The 15,938-nt window shown below is 43.4% G+C and overlaps 1 protein-coding gene across 3 annotated transcripts in view; it reads left to right on the top strand.

Moving 5' to 3' along the window:
* Positions 1-15,729, top strand: part of gpm6ab (glycoprotein M6Ab) — a 75,934-nt gene extending 60,205 nt beyond the window's left edge. For 2 of the 3 annotated variants that reach the window (XM_063193013.1, XM_063193012.1), the window contains exons 2-7: positions 1,990-2,182; positions 4,398-4,554; positions 5,077-5,233; positions 6,561-6,637; positions 8,339-8,404; positions 12,944-15,729. In XM_063193013.1, the coding sequence (XP_063049083.1) occupies positions 1,990-2,182; positions 4,398-4,554; positions 5,077-5,233; positions 6,561-6,637; positions 8,339-8,404; positions 12,944-13,096 (803 nt within the window). In that variant the 3' untranslated portion in view covers positions 13,097-15,729. Of the gene's footprint in view, positions 1-1,989; positions 2,183-4,397; positions 4,555-5,076; positions 5,234-6,560; positions 6,638-8,338; positions 8,405-12,282; positions 12,754-12,943 lie in introns of those variants that run through there. The other variant, XM_063193014.1, reaches the window with a different exon arrangement.
* Positions 15,730-15,938: the final 209 nt, after the last annotated feature.

Below are 15,938 nucleotides of genomic sequence, written 5' to 3'. Positions count from 1 at the left end.
TCTCTCTCTCTCTCTCTCTCTCTCTCTCTCTCTCTCTCTCTCTCTCTCTCTCTCTCTCTCTCTCTCTCACTGTTCTCTCCATGTGTGTCTTTTTTCTCTGGCTGAAGATAGAGTGGGATGGGAATACAGGCTTTGCTTACCAGAGCTCCTTTTCTCCTTTCTGCTCCAGTGCACATTCTGGAAGGCATCAGAAGCCTCTGGAGTTTTGAGCATACAGGCTTATATGGAGATTCAGATATTTCTGGCATGAAGTTGTGTAACGGAGGCTAACTAGCACAGAGTTGGCGTAGAACGTTGGTAAACCTCCCTCCGATAGCCTCATACAGTCTCGTGCCGTTGGGCCGAGAGACTAGTCTCTTGGCCCAGCGGTATCGTACTGTGTCTCCCATTGCCGAACCGTTGTAGTTGACGAGGTCGCACGTTCGATCCCCGAGGGGGGTGAACAGGTGCAAGATGACCTCCGTCACAGTGGTGCCGTGACCCGGATGGGAGTGAGGTTTAAGGGGGAGAGTGTAACGGAGGCTAACTAGCACAGAGTTGGCGTAGAACGTTGGTAAACCTCCCTCCGATAGCCTCATACAGTCTCGTGCCGTTGGGCCGAGAGACTAGTCTCTTGGCCCAGCGGTATCGTACTGTGTCTCCCATTGCCGAACCGTTGTAGTTGACGAGGTCGCACGTTCGATCCCCGAGGGGGGTGAACAGGTGCAAGATGACCTCCGTCACAGTTGCATCTTGCAATTTCTTTATTTTCACCCAGTGATCATGTGCATAACCATGCCAAACTAGACCTAACTACACAGCAGATGTGATACGGTTTTACTACAAATGGGGAAAATGGGACTGACCTACCATTGTGACATTTAGCAATATCAAAGACAAGAAGAGTCACTGGAAAGCCTAACTTTGACAGTCCTAAAACAAATCCAACAGCATGTATAAAGCCATTCCTTCCTTTTGCAGACATCTTTAGGAGTTAACCGAGTCATTTTCCGTGGCACGGCGGGCAAGAGAGATGGATGCTTTTGTGTGCTCAGCACATCCAGGTCACGTACTTCCTTCCTGCCTTACTTGCTTCCACTGGAGAGGAGACGGACGACTGTTATCACTTATCCTCCGTCAGAAATTGATAGAACATATCCTCCCTCGCCGGGTAATGCTGCTCCAAATGTGGCACGCTCTGATTGGCCCTGGTCCCAACCGAGGAGCTTTGTTGTTGTTTTTTGTTTGTTTTTTTTTCCCTGGTCTTGTTTACGACAGGCCATAAATCCTGCGCTGCCTGCCTTGGTCGGCCCCGCTAGCAGCGTGCTTCTGACTCGTCCATTTGCAGCCTACATGGTCAGATCAATACTGTTTTCACGTTGTGTATGAAGGTTATAAATCTGGCGGCTGAGCCGTGCCTCTACAGTATGGGTGCATCCCAATATGCGTCCTTGCCTCCTCCACTTGTGCTTGTCTCCTCGCCCCGCCTCCTGGCCCCTCCTCCGTGGAGAAAATGATAAAGTTTCCCAGCTGTCAGCCTAGCCACAACAACTTTTGAGGGACTGTTTTTCATTCACCATAACAATTGCACACGAGAAAAAGACTTTACAATTGCGCTTTTGCAAGATGTTGAATTAACTTTCCGTTGTCAGTGACATCATCATGAGATCACAAGCAGGCAAGTGAGCAAGGGAGGAGGGAAGTCCGCATATTGGACTCCACTCTATGATTGCCTTTGACTGACAGTAAACTTCCTGTCTAGGTGACAGCACTCTGGTTGGATGACGTATGGGGGTCAAGCAGGGATAAGCAAACTTACACCACAATGCAGATAACGTAATGAAAAAAAAACCTGAATTGTCAATGCATGAGTATAGCCACCTTCTAACCTGAAGGAATCTGAACGTCTCAAAATAACACCACTGTTTACGTAAATGTGATGTAAATTTGAAGAATTTGAACCTAAATTGACCTGAATGCTTGTGTTGTCTTTGTGTTGTCTCTGCACAGGGTGCCTTGAGTGCTGCATCAAATGCCTGGGTGGCATCCCCTACGCCTCGCTCATCGCCACCATCCTGCTGTATGCTGGGGTGGCTCTATTCTGTGGATGTGGACATGAGGCGCTCACGGGCACGGTTACCATCCTCGAGAACTACTTTGAGGTGGTGAAAGGACCTGTGGAATCTTTGGATGTGTTCACCATGTGAGTTTACCACCAGAACAAACGGAAAGCATTAAAAATGAGCGTGACACGAGAGAATAGCTATCACAGGCATGTGGTACATACATGTCGTGAGCTGAGAATTATAAGGTTCTATCTCCATTTTTGGTAAAATTGAGTTTTTTACATAATCTGACCCATTACATGCTTATTAATGCCTGTGTGGTGTTATTTTTGTGAAAAAGTATTATTTTACATTGTTATTAATGAAATAAAAACGTTCTATCTCACAAAACAGCTGGGATGTAAAAACTTTGATGCTCAATATCTCAGAACTACCCTAAACGGAGATAGAACCTTATAATTCTAAGTTCACGATTGTATCAGTGACATGTCAGTAAAAAACGTATATACCATATTACGGTAATAAAGGGACACTTCACCCATTTGCATTAGGCTGTCCATTGCTAGACACCCAGTCATACTTTTGAATGGTCATGCAACACTTTCTCAATTCCCCCTGAGACGGCCAAGAAGGCACCAAATTAGAAATGTATGCTACTATTCTACTACATATATGACCCACTTTCAATATATATTCATGTCTCCACCGGTGGAATGCCCCTTTAAGGACTACGAAGAACCGTGGAAATGCATTTGTTCAGAGGGAAATATTCATTTACATGCAGTCATCGGCTGGTTGGGCTATAAACTCCCCAGAGTGCTCTGTGTCAGGTATCAGGCATTTGCATCAGCACAGTACAAATCCAAAATCAGCAGCTTACACAGTTTGGTGCTGTAAAGTGCACGTATCCATCAGGCTTTGTCTCAGGTCTGTTACGTAAATCTGGCTGACCTCTTTGTCAAACACTGTGGATAATTACTTTGCCCTTTTTAGAAATGCACCTACACTCTCGTTGGCATTTCATACTGTGTAAGACTTGTGAACATTTACAGTAAATGGATGTGAGAGTGGTAGATTGTTATAGATTGAATTGTACAGCTATTTAAAAAAGCAGTCAAAAAAATCAAGGAAAATGAGATAGCAGGAAGCAGAGTCTGAGATGGGTTCTGAAATAGCTCAAAACAGGGTGCAATACCTGTGCTACATTATGAGGAAATATTACAGGTAATTCACATGATGATGATATTCATGGAAAAATACTACTAATTCAAAATTGCATTATATGCTCGATACCATTCAGCAGTAAAATGATCCTATGAGGAAAGTTGAAGTCATAAAGTGGGATATAAAAAAAATCGACCTGTGCAATAATGCCCGTCTTGGTAGACATCTACGTGTAGCTGCATAGAGTGGTGTAAGGAGTCAGTGGCAGGCGCTGGCCAAGACTGTGAATAAGTAAAATTTTCCCCTGACACAGCACCCAACACACACACACACACACACACATACACACACACACACACACACACACACACACACACACACACACACACACACACACACACACACACACACACACACACACACACACACACTCTCACACATGGGCTAAAATTGATTTTCCGGCAATGGTGTGTGACGTGTTTTGGCGAGAATCCCACCCAGGGAATTAGGTCCACTGAAATCGCCCCGGGTCGTCCGCCACACACCTGCTCAGCGGAACTCCGCCTGTCGCCAGTCTAGGAAGGCTCATGACATCCGGAGACTGGGACAGAATACCTATTCCAAAAACCTGTCCAGACTCATATGCCTGAGTATGAAAATAGAACTGCAGAGGCAATGCAGACAAAAACTACTGAGACTGAACGTTTATTTTTTTATTGATTTTTTTGTAATAACTTGTAAGTTTTTTATCTGGAGCTATGTCTGTTCCCACCCATTTTATCATGTGGCCGATGCATAGATGAAAATGTTACATAAAGTAGTCTGAGGTATAGTCACAGCACGCATTGCAGCAGGGGATTAGCAGCAAATTCTTGGCCCTGTGGACACCCCACCCCCCCCCACCCCCACCCCCACCCGCAATATATGTACATAAATCAGACACTGTTGCCCCCTGTATACATGTGGCCCTGGTAACTCAGTCACATTTTACCCCCCTGTACGACACCCCTGCAATGCAGGGTTCTACAGCAACCATCACCACATTCGCAGACATCTCCAACTTGAAGGCTTTTCCCCAATTAAACACGGTCTCTTACATTGCATGCCGCCATGAAATGTCATTAGTGTCAGCTTAGAAGAAATCCCGTTCACCTCGAGGCCTGTTTCCTTTTTCACTCCGTTCTGCAGGATTGACATCTTCAAGTACGTGATCTACGGCGTGGCGGCGGCCTTCTTTGTCTACGGCATCCTGCTGATGGTGGAGGGCTTCTTCACCACCGGGGCCATCCGCGACCTGTACGGAGACTTCAAGATCACCACCTGTGGACGCTGCGTCAGCGCTTGGGTAAGAGTCTTGTCATTAACGGATGTGAAACAGCAGGCAGTAACCAACGGTCGTAGTTTATTGTGGATTTATATAGGGCAGTAATCTTGGATTGTCTCACTGGGAGGGCAATGCAGCCACTAGCATTTTGCAATGTCTATTCCAGCGATTCTCAAACTTTTTCCATCATTCCCCCCTTCAGAGGGTCTAAATGCTCCCCCCCCCCTCCCCTCTTAAACAAAGAGGGACTGCAGTCGAATGCAGATTTGTGTTCATTTCCTATGCTATTCAAGTTCATGACAATTAATAATATAATGTTGGTGAGGACTTTAAACTTATTGATTTATTGACAAGACAGGAAATCATTTCCTTAGGGGAATAAAATCCAAAATCAGATGTCACACGCCCCCCCTGAGATGCCTCTGCGTCCCCCCAGGGGGGCTTACGCCCCACTTTGAGAAACACTGGTCTATTCAACGTCACTGTGTCTGTGTGACGGGCGGTCCGCCTCATTGTTCTTCCCTCGTGTTTTTCTCCCTTCAGTTCATCATGCTGACCTACCTCTTCATGCTGGCTTGGCTGGGAGTGACGGCTTTCACCTCCCTGCCCGTCTTCATGTACTTCAACATCTGGACCATCTGTCAGAACTACACCATGATCCCAGAGTCAGACAAACTGTGTCTGGACCTGCGCCAATATGGTATGTGTCAGAGAGAGTAGAGAGAGAGAGGTTCCATTGGCCCATTGTTTCTGGGTTCTATTATTGCAAGGGGGAGGGGGGGAAATCCCCCTTTAGGCAGACCTAGGCAGACCTAAGGACTGTTCTATTCAATGCTAGGAGCATTATGACACGCCCCTTTAGGCAGACCGGAACCTGGTCATGTTAGGTGCCCATATGTTGGCATATCTCTATATGAAGAGTTCAGATGCAAAACCCCCTAACTCCATTTCTGAATACCTGCACTTCTGTATTTTTAGAGAACCCCATTGTTGGTTTGGTTTACATTCATGTACCTGATAATACATGTAAATAGTTATAATACATAAATACAATGTAAAAATATGCAATTTTGATAGCTTTGTATTAAATGGAAATTAATTAAGATTATTTTCTGAAAAGGCACTTAGGGGGTTTTGCATTTGAACTCTTCATATACTTAAAGAATCTCTGGTATGTGGCATAGCAGTTCCATAGTGCCAAAACAGTCCAGTCCTGTGTAGGATTACTGTGTACATTCTGGATTGTACAGAATGGCGTGCCAATTTGACCATGACTTCCATTCATAGTGGATCAGGAATTATGTTTTATTCAGTTCATGGATGAAATATTAATTTGTTTGTTTACTATTCCCTTTTCCATAAGTATAGAATGTGTAGTTGTCAAGGACTTGAACACTCTTAAAAACCAATAATTGAGAGTTCATGTTATTTTACAGGTAATTGACCTCACAGCATGTGAAGATCATAGCGGTTCAGTCCTTCTACTGCAATAAACCACAAGGGCCCTTTACTCAGTATCAAAGCTCACATTTTCCTATGATGCAAAACACAGGGATTTAGCCCATTGTATATAGTATTATAGTATGCATGGGTTGTCCCCTCTTCTGGTTTTGATATCACCATTTTTTCCAATTGATTTTACTGTAATATCAATTTAGTGTAAATCCATTGATATATACCCGCTTCTGTTTATTTGACAAATTGCACGATAGATATAACGATAGAACGATAGAACGATAGAACGATAGATAGAACGATAGATAGAACGATAGATAGAACGATAGATAGATAGATAGATAGATAGATAGATAGATAGATAGATAGATAGATAGATAGATAGATAGATAGATAGACAGATAGACAGATAGACAGATAGATAGATAGATAGATAGATAGACCGTTCAATGCAGGGTCATTATTGTAGTGATAATTTAATTAAATGGTCCTGTCTGTAAATTCCCTGTAAAACATCACTACAATAAATACCATGCTACATGAAAATCTCCCCATGTTTCTCTATGTTGTAGGCCTTGTGACTCTGACTGATGAGAAGAAGGTGTGCACAAACGCAAAAACGTTTGGGGAATTGTGTGACTCCAATGAGGTGAGTGGGAGAGACGTTTCCTTGCAGACTTTGACTGATAGGGCTACAGTATGTGTGGAGTGCTGGTGCTTGACAGCATGATGGAGGAAGACTTTTTACACTCTGCAGTCAACATGTACCTTCTCATGTCTTTCCCTCTCCTCCTCTCTTTCCCTCTCCTCCTCTCTTTCTGGCTCGTTCTGACACTTCCACTCAGACATTCAGAATCAGCAGGCTGCACCTCTCCACCCACACACAAACTCTCTCTCTCTCTCTCTCTCTCTCTCTCTCTCTCTCTCTCTCTCGCACGCACTCACGCCACGCACACACACTCTCTCACGCACGCACTCACACACACACACTCTCTCACACACACACACACACACACACACACACTCTCTCTCTCTCTCTCTCACACACACACACACACTCTCACGCGCACACACACACACACACACACACACACACACACACACAGTGTCAGAAAGCAGGGATCCACTCTCAATCCCAGCTCTCCTATTTGATATGTGAGCATCATAAACCCGTTGTCATCTGTACGGGGCTGCCTGAGGTACTGTAGTGCAGTGGTTCTTAACCTTTTTTTCTCAACGCACCCCCTTACCTGTGCCCAAAACAAGCCGCGCACCCCCAACCCAAACTTCTACAGGTGTATACGCACTAAAAATGATTGAAGTGATTCATAACTTAATTCAATGAATTGTTTGAACAATTAATTACTTGAGACATTAATCAATACCTCAATACCTTTACATGGGGACCAAAACATGTTTAATTTGGTCTTGATTTGGCCTAATTATAATGTTTGCTAGCAGAATTTTGGTCACAACCTCAACACAAACAAAATTCCGCGCACCCCCTGAAATCTCTGGCGCACCCCCAGGGGGTGCCCGCACCCCAGGTTAAGAACCACTGCTGTAGTGTACTCCAGCCTCATGTCATATCAGAGGGCATGCCTGCAGGGGGAGCTCTGCCAGACAGAACACATTACATCCCTGCAGAGCAGCCTTGTACGAAATTCCGAATGGAAAGAATTTCAATTCAAAATAATGCCATAATACGAACACTAGGTGGTGCCATTACCTTAATTTTCTTTGAATTTAATCTACACCACCCTTTGAAAGTACATAGAACACCACCACCTAGTGTTCGTATTATGGCATTACTTTGAATTGAAATTCTTTCCATTCGGAATTTCGTACAAGCCTGCTGCAGAGACGCACACTGCTGTGCTACAACAGATATGCACAGCAATGTTACTTAATATTTACGATGCTTAGTTGTTCCGCGCCAATGTCTTTTTCTGAGCGTTTCGCTCGTTGCGTAATTCCAAGAGCAGTATGGGGAAAAGGAAGAGACTTTATTATCTACTTTATTCGGCTTTTCAGTTTTGATTTTGCATTCAGCTCTTGTGTGCGACTCCTTTCTTCCTTTTCGCAATGCTTGTTGTCATACGGCTTGACAACTCTTTGTTTTCCAATGCCCAACAGCCCAACATACCAAAACGACGAAACTTGCATGCACTGTGCTGTATACAATCTGGTGTGTGAAATGATCCACTGAGTGGGTTGTAAAAAAAAGAGACATTTGCTCTTGTGGAGTCTGATATTGATTTGGGGGCGCAGTTGTGAAACATTATAATGCACTGTACTGCAGCGCTCCGTCTGTAAAGGTCAGTTGTTTGTGTTTATTTTTGCCTTGCAGCTGGACATGACATTCCACCTATTTATCTGCGCCCTGGCTGGGGCTGGAGCTGCCGTCATCGCCATGGTAAGGGCTGCAGTTTCATCTCTTACATATATGCACGGCAGTATGCCATTTCATCTATTACTCGCCTGTGTTATTAGCTCAGTCGTCGGCCAGAACGCGTCAAAGTCGATCCTCTTTGATTTGCTGATAATGTTGATCTCTTGGTGATGTGGTGTAACGTGGCCCCAGCTGCAGCTACACTCGCATGGCGGCAGCTTTGATAACATCATACATTAGGACCACATTACCGCAGAGATACACCAGCGGCGACGCGATTCAAGCGACAGAGTGTAGCAGCAAGCGATACGAGAGATTGAGGAGACTAGAGTATGTCCGTACAGGCAGAAGGCAAAGCATTCAAGCATTCCCATTGGCTGTGGTCACTGACCTCTATACAGTCATTGGCTGTCGCGGCTTGTCGCCGAACCGCGTCATAGAAAGTTGAAAAGATTTCAACTTCAAATTGTCGCGCTCGTCGCGCAAATCGCTCTAGTCTCCAGAATCGCTTTTGTCTCTCGACTCAATACAAAGTCAATTACTTCCGTCGCTCGACTCGCTCAGATCGCCGCTGGTGTATCTCTGCGGTTAAAGGGGCACAAGGTAGGATGACGTAATTTGCACGGTGCCCGTGACATGCCTGTCTCACAATCTACACCGTAATGAAAAAATGCTGTTCAAATAAACTTGCTGTGAGACTGTTTTTCATCACGGAATGCCAGCAGTTGATACAAATCTGAATACGGTATGTAAAGCGATGTTTTCATATGAAAAGTGTTTCCCACGACACTCCCTCGGACCGCGCTGTCAGAAGTTGCATGTGGGGTTTTTTGACAGCTGACCATGGAAGTGGTAACGAGAGTAATCGTTCACTCACTATTGACTCGCGTAAGCATCGGCTGACTCGGGAGCGTGATTAAGTAATCCTACCTGGAGCCCCATTCAGCCAATATGGTGCCCCCAGGCAATATACCTCACTGGTGCCCCCTTTATGAACAATATTTGCTGCACAATAAATGTTTGTCTTATCGTTATCATTATATATATCCTTATCGTGATACATTTTTTATATCGTGCCCTTTCCCTTCAATTGTTTATATCGTGATAAACTAATTTTATGAATTTTAAACTATTTAAGATAATTCAATTACAATTCATGTCACTATACATGCTCCAAGTTCATATAACTGTAAAAATAAGAATAAAAAAAGATACATTTTTAAGACAAGTGGTTTTGCAACACGACAAAATAAAGAGAAAGAGAAAGGCAATAATTGAAAATGTACATAATTGTGCTACATCGTGCCCTGAATTTCCCCCTGGGGATCAATAAAGTTACTCTACTCTACTCTACTCTACTCTACATCGTGATGTATATCGTTATCATGATATAAAGTAATCCATATCGTGATATAGGTTTTTTTCCATATCGCCCAGCCCTATGGTTCCCCTTGCTGGTCAAATGGTTGGTGCCCCTGGACACTGTGCAGCTACGCTAGCCCTTATGGATCATCCGGCCCTGCACGCATTCAGGCCACTGCTGTGCCACCAATGCAGAAAACAAGAGCAACGTTTGATGATCAGGGCCACTGCTGCTCCGCTAATAGCATCCAGTGACCATAAGTGACCAAATATTCGTGAAAAAAAAATAGCGTTAGGATATAGGTAATGTTGCTGAAGCAAGCGCGCATTATAAAGACCAGCAGTTAGCTGTTTGCAATCATATAGAGAGGACATGAGTAGCATCCTCTCGATGCAAGGAGTGTTGTGTGCTCGCAGAAGGAGCAACCTGCGGTGTGTGCTTGTCGCGTAATAGAAAAAGCTGTAGCTACATGGAGCTCCATTAATGAGCAAAAGAGCAGGATGCAGAGGTAGATGGGAAGAGAGAGAGAGAGAGAGAGAGAGAGAGAGAGAGAGAGAGAGAGAGAGAGAGAGAGAGAGAGAGAGAGAGAGGGCGTGTGCGAAGCAGAGAGAGAGAGAGTTTGGGAGGGGGCGATGCTCGGCACTGGAAAGACATGGGGTGCAGTTGCCATGGAAACAGAGAGAGAAGAAAGGAGCTTGCTGAGTGCAGGACCCATAGCTGGTGTAGAATCATATAGGCCAGTGGTTCCCAACCTTTTTCTTCAGGGACCCATGTTTTTACAATTGTAAGCTTTGGTGACCCAGCGCCCGCATGAGAGGAAGTCACTTGATACGCTCTGTCTCCTCCGAAAACTCACTTTGTTCAAATAATAAATGTTTAATGTAGCACTTAAATTTTGTTGCTTCTATGCATTTGTCATTTATTCAACATGGGCTACATATGGTATTAAAATGAAACCCCTTAAAACTCAAGAGGGCTTCGCGACCCCCCGTGGATCTTTGGCGACCCATAGGTTGGGTCCCGACCCATAGGTTGGGAACCACTGATATAGGCTACTGCACTCAGCACTGGGCAACAGACTCAAGGTCCATCCTCAAGGGAAAACAAGACGATGAGTGGGGGGAGTAGGTGAAGAAATATAAACTTTTGTCAAAGAGTAATGACAATTCCATACAGATTGATGACAGAGTAATGATAATTCCATACATATTGATGTTATCCATATTTCCATATTTTTTTCACAATGCCCTCAAATTTGTATATATATATTTTTTTTATCTGAGCCTGATCTGTTACACTTACCATATTCAAAACCACAACCTTAAGTCTCTCGATTGTTTGATACAACAGATACAGTAAAATCGTTAATAAATGAAGTAGAAGAATTTAGCTTTCCATCAAAATGAACTCATTAACATTTAGGGCTTTAATTGGTAGCGCAACAACTCATTCTTAAACGTTTTTTGAGGAATGTGAAGAGGCAAGAGAAAGCAAATGTTTTCTTAGAAGTGATTGATGTGACATGAGTGGTCAGTGGCGTTGGAGACGAGCAGTCGCTGAATGAGTTCTATTGCCACCTGCTGGATACATTGTCTTCTGCACGTTCTGGGTTCCTTCTGCGCACACACACGCACACACGCACACACACACACACACACACACACACACACACACACACACACACACACACACACACACACACACACACACACACACACACACACACACACACACACACACACACACACACACACACACACACACACACACACACAGAGAAACAAGTGTACACTTGTAGATGCTAAGCCTGTACATATATCCATGTGCATCAGAGGAACTCTGGATCTGCAAGAGACAACTGAGGAGCCAAGAATGAGAATAGACACCCCAGAAGACAGAATAGTAATCTGAAATGAATGGTGCATTAAAATGTAATGAGAGTTGAAAGATGGGACACTGGCTGCGCTAGATGTACGCTTAATTATTTCATTACATCATTGCATTACATGGGTGCAGTGCTTGGCACTGCAGATTAACTTTTTACATGAGTAACAGTGCCACCTAGTGTCGAAAATTGGCATTGCCATTACACTAGCACCAGGGTGCTGTTTATTCAGCAGTATCCTATGTCCATTCATCAAACATGTCCAGAAACAACTTCATCATATGCATTTCATCACAGTTGTAAGTGGCTTACCTAAAGACTATTTCACCATGATCTTAAGGGTAGACATTGGAAAATAACAATAATAAAAGTAAACAAATAAAAAAACAAGAACAGTTTTCTTTTTGCTTTTGGAACCGCCTCAGAGATGTTTCGAGCTTACACCTTTTCCAAGTGTTTCTTTATTCACTTATTTCTCGAGACTGACTTTCTGCATCGACAAACTCAGACACCCAAAGTTAAGCATTAGAGGTTGAGGACAGTTTCTAATTTTTCTCAATTCTTTTTCAAGGATAGACATTGGAAAATTAAATCATGCACATGTATTTCTGTTTTTCCTTCACTGTCTGTCTTGTTGGTGTGTCGATTGGGCAGGGAGTTTGCAGCATGGTCCTCGTTCGTAACTATGTCACCCTGGCCTCCCAGAGCTTGGGGAAATACTGCACCCGATTCTAAGAGGACCTTCCTTCCCTGAGGTGGCAAGGCAAGGCCACCGTTGCCCAAAGCATACAGTATGCGCTGGGGGACAAGGGGGCTCCCTAGCATCCTCCGCCATGACACGCCCGCAGTCAAGAGACTGTATTTGGTTTATACAGAAGGGAACACAATAACCACAACGCGTTTTAAGAGTCCTTATTAATAACCTCCCAATGCTGGCCTCCTGTAACTCCCAAAGGTGGCACTACTGATGATACAACTAATGTGGCTAATAGCTCAGAGTGGTTCCAACGTCTAAACTATTTACAGAATATTGACCACTTAATAATGAGGCTTTGTGTGAGTTAATCATCACTAAAAGTGAATAACTTGCTTTACCTCCATAACCTCTCTCTCTCTCTCTCTCTCTCTCTCTCTCTCTCTCTCTCTCTCACACACACACACACACACACACACAAACACATACTCTCTCTCTGTCTCTCTCACACACTCTCTCTCTCTCTCTCTCTCTCTCTCTCTCTCTGTGTGTTAGTCTCTCTCTTCCCTCTCCTCCTCCATGGTAACCCTCTAACCTCTCTAAACCCTATTCCTCCCCCAGGTCCACTACCTAATGGTGCTGGGTGCTAACTGGGCGTATGTCAAGGATGCCTGCCGGATGCAGAAATACGAGGACATCAAGTCCAAGGAGGAGCAGGAGCTGCACGACATCCATTCGACTCGCTCAAAAGAACGGCTGAACGCCTACACATAAAGCACACGTCCCCGACGACACAGACACAAGACACGCACACCGACACACTGACACTGACACACACACAAACACGCATGCCCCCCCTTTCCTACACACTTGGACACACACAGACACACATAAACATCTGCACTTGCTCTAGTCTCTGATGTTATTGTTTGCCAGGGTGAATAGGGGATGTGGGTGTGGGTGGGTCGGGTGAATGTCCTTCACTTACTTACGTGCTTAGGGGTGGGAACAGAGAATGTTGGTGTCGGGGGGCGCGTCCAGTGCCTCCTCCACGACAACCTGTCTGACTACTCCTCCACTTATATCTGGGATTTGAAAATTTGCATTTTTTTCTATTACTTCTATGTCTTATATCAAGTCCTCTTGTGGTTCTTCTTCCAATCTCTTTTTTCTCTACCTCCCATCCATTTTGGTTCTGCTCAGAGACAGTACACCTATTCCTGAAAGCACACAAAGTGAGTGGCTCACTGTCATTTATTCATCGCTTATATCTCTACACACATCTGAAATCCATGAAGTTTTGTTGACACTTAACCGAAGGCTTGCTTCAAGCTGAAAAAAAGATCATGTGACTCCACCTTTTTTTTTTTCTTTTTTTTTTGAGACTGACTTTGAGGCTCCCCAAACTCATTTGGAATGGGGCTCACCACCTAGATCCATTCTCACCTCTTCCTTTCCTTTTTGTTTCTTTGTGATTTTACGAGACCAAAATGTGACCAAACTTGTATTATTTACAGGTAGAATTGCATAATATGCTTCCGAAAGGTAAGCACCAACAGTATACACAATGTACAGATTCCTTTCCAGCAAATTCTTTATTGGTTGGGAGTGCCAGGGATTCAAACCAAGTACCGTGAAGTGACTTTTTCATATTGCTATACTGTAGCTTGGCCTAACTGTCAGAAGTATATGCTAGCTGTACGTACTAACTAATACTTTGATGCTTTGTCAATGGGGCACCTAAGTCACGCCCTCTACTTCCTGGTTCATGGGGCAGAGGCAGTCAAAAAATAATTACTGGGCTTGAAAATGAGTGTTTTTTTTACACCAATCCAAACCGTGGACCTCCACCTATACACCACAAATCCACAAATCACTAATTTTCAAGCCCAGTAATCATTTTTTCACTCCCTCTGCCCCATGAACCAGGAAGTAGAGGGTGTGACTTAGGTGCCCCATAACAGTTGCTTGTTAGACTGTAAAGTGGATGATTGCCCTTTGGACAAGTCAGCCTGAGCGTGGTGCACTGGTGCTGGAAGAGAAGAGAAGTCAGATGGAGGAGCGGGGAACTGTGATGCGCTAGAGAGCCGAGTAGACTGGCCTTATAGGAAGGATTTGCCTTGGATAGACTCTGTAGATGATTGTTTTGTTTTTTTTTTCTTTTCTATTTCATCCATTGCAAGCCATACTCACACGCAAATAACATTTGGATTAAGGATTTCTTTTTAAATTATGTTTTATCTGAACTTTTTAACATTAGAAAAAAATAACCAGACATGTACTAGTCACTGTTCTTCACTGTATATATACATATATATATAGATATATATAAATATATATACAAATATGTCAAACACTTCAGGTCATTACATAGGAGCTTAACACATGTTCCAGTGGTCAAAGTTAAGTGGTAATCTCGTGGTTATGTCCATTCAGAGGTATAAGCTAATCAACACTAAACCAAGTGGCAAGCTGACAAATTTACCATCCGGTCTTTCTGGTGCTTTGGAGAGGAGAACTTAACATCACAGAATCCATCTAACGTTACTTAAATACTGTGAAGGTAACATAGTTTTACCAAACGGTTACCAAACACAGCTGGAAAAGGTGTAGAGTAAAATGAGAATACAGAAGAGTAGATGTTGTTCATGATGATGGACCAAACATCATGTTTTGGCTCTGTTTTGCCGATTCCACTCTGCTGCTCCAGGTTTGTAAGACAGCATCTCATGATACCTTTGCCTGACTGCTCTGTCAGTGTAAGTTAAAAAAACGTTAAAGACAAGAAAAAAGCTAGTTCCTCGTGCACTTATTGTGAGCTCTTTCTTGGTGTAAGTGCATTTGGGTTCATAACTAAACACTAGTCCTAGTTATGCAGCATTTGGTTTATGAACTGATAAAAAAAATGTATTAGGTGAGAGACTGTGTATCTAGTTGTTATTTGTGGCATGGTTAAGCATATAATGGTAATTGTTTAATCCAATTCAAAAAGAAATTTCCTTCTCTCTCTCAGTTTGAATTTTTACACTTTGTCTTGCTGGGTCAATTGTTTTATTATATGTGCAGTATAACGGCTCCTTCGATAACAGTATTAAAAAGCTATATATATATATACTAGGTTGTAGTGTTTATTTGTGTCCTTATTTAGGTTGTAATGATTTTCAAACCATGTCTTAAACTGATACTTGTTATGACGTTGCGCATTCAGTATTGATAACCAGACAATGCTTTCAGCTTCCTCCTCGTATAAGTCTTTTGTACTTTCACTAAGAATGCTCTGTAGTGGGCCGTAAAATGACTCTGTTTTGTACATACATGTGCCAACAGCTTGACAGTGGCTTTTTTTGAACAGTAGGAACAAAAATTGCTTGCATAAATAAATTCACTTGTGTACTTGTTAATAATTACATTTGTTTCAGTGTCATTTTTGTTCGGTTTGTCCAGACTCTTTCTTTCAAACAACTGACAGTGTCTCGGTGATGTTACTGCAGGTTCATTGTAATGCAGAGGGCCCCCTGGACTGCACTGTGTGTTTCCCCTTATGATTCAAATTCAAATTCAAATTCAAATTCAAATTCAAATTCTTGGGGGGTGCTGTGGCGCAGCGCGCTAAGCC

Source organism: Engraulis encrasicolus, unplaced genomic scaffold, assembly GCF_034702125.1.
Source record: "Engraulis encrasicolus isolate BLACKSEA-1 unplaced genomic scaffold, IST_EnEncr_1.0 scaffold_27_np1212, whole genome shotgun sequence".
In the NCBI taxonomy this organism is placed as follows: domain Eukaryota; kingdom Metazoa; phylum Chordata; class Actinopteri; order Clupeiformes; family Engraulidae; genus Engraulis; species Engraulis encrasicolus.
This window is presented reverse-complemented; position numbering and strand designations above follow the sequence as displayed.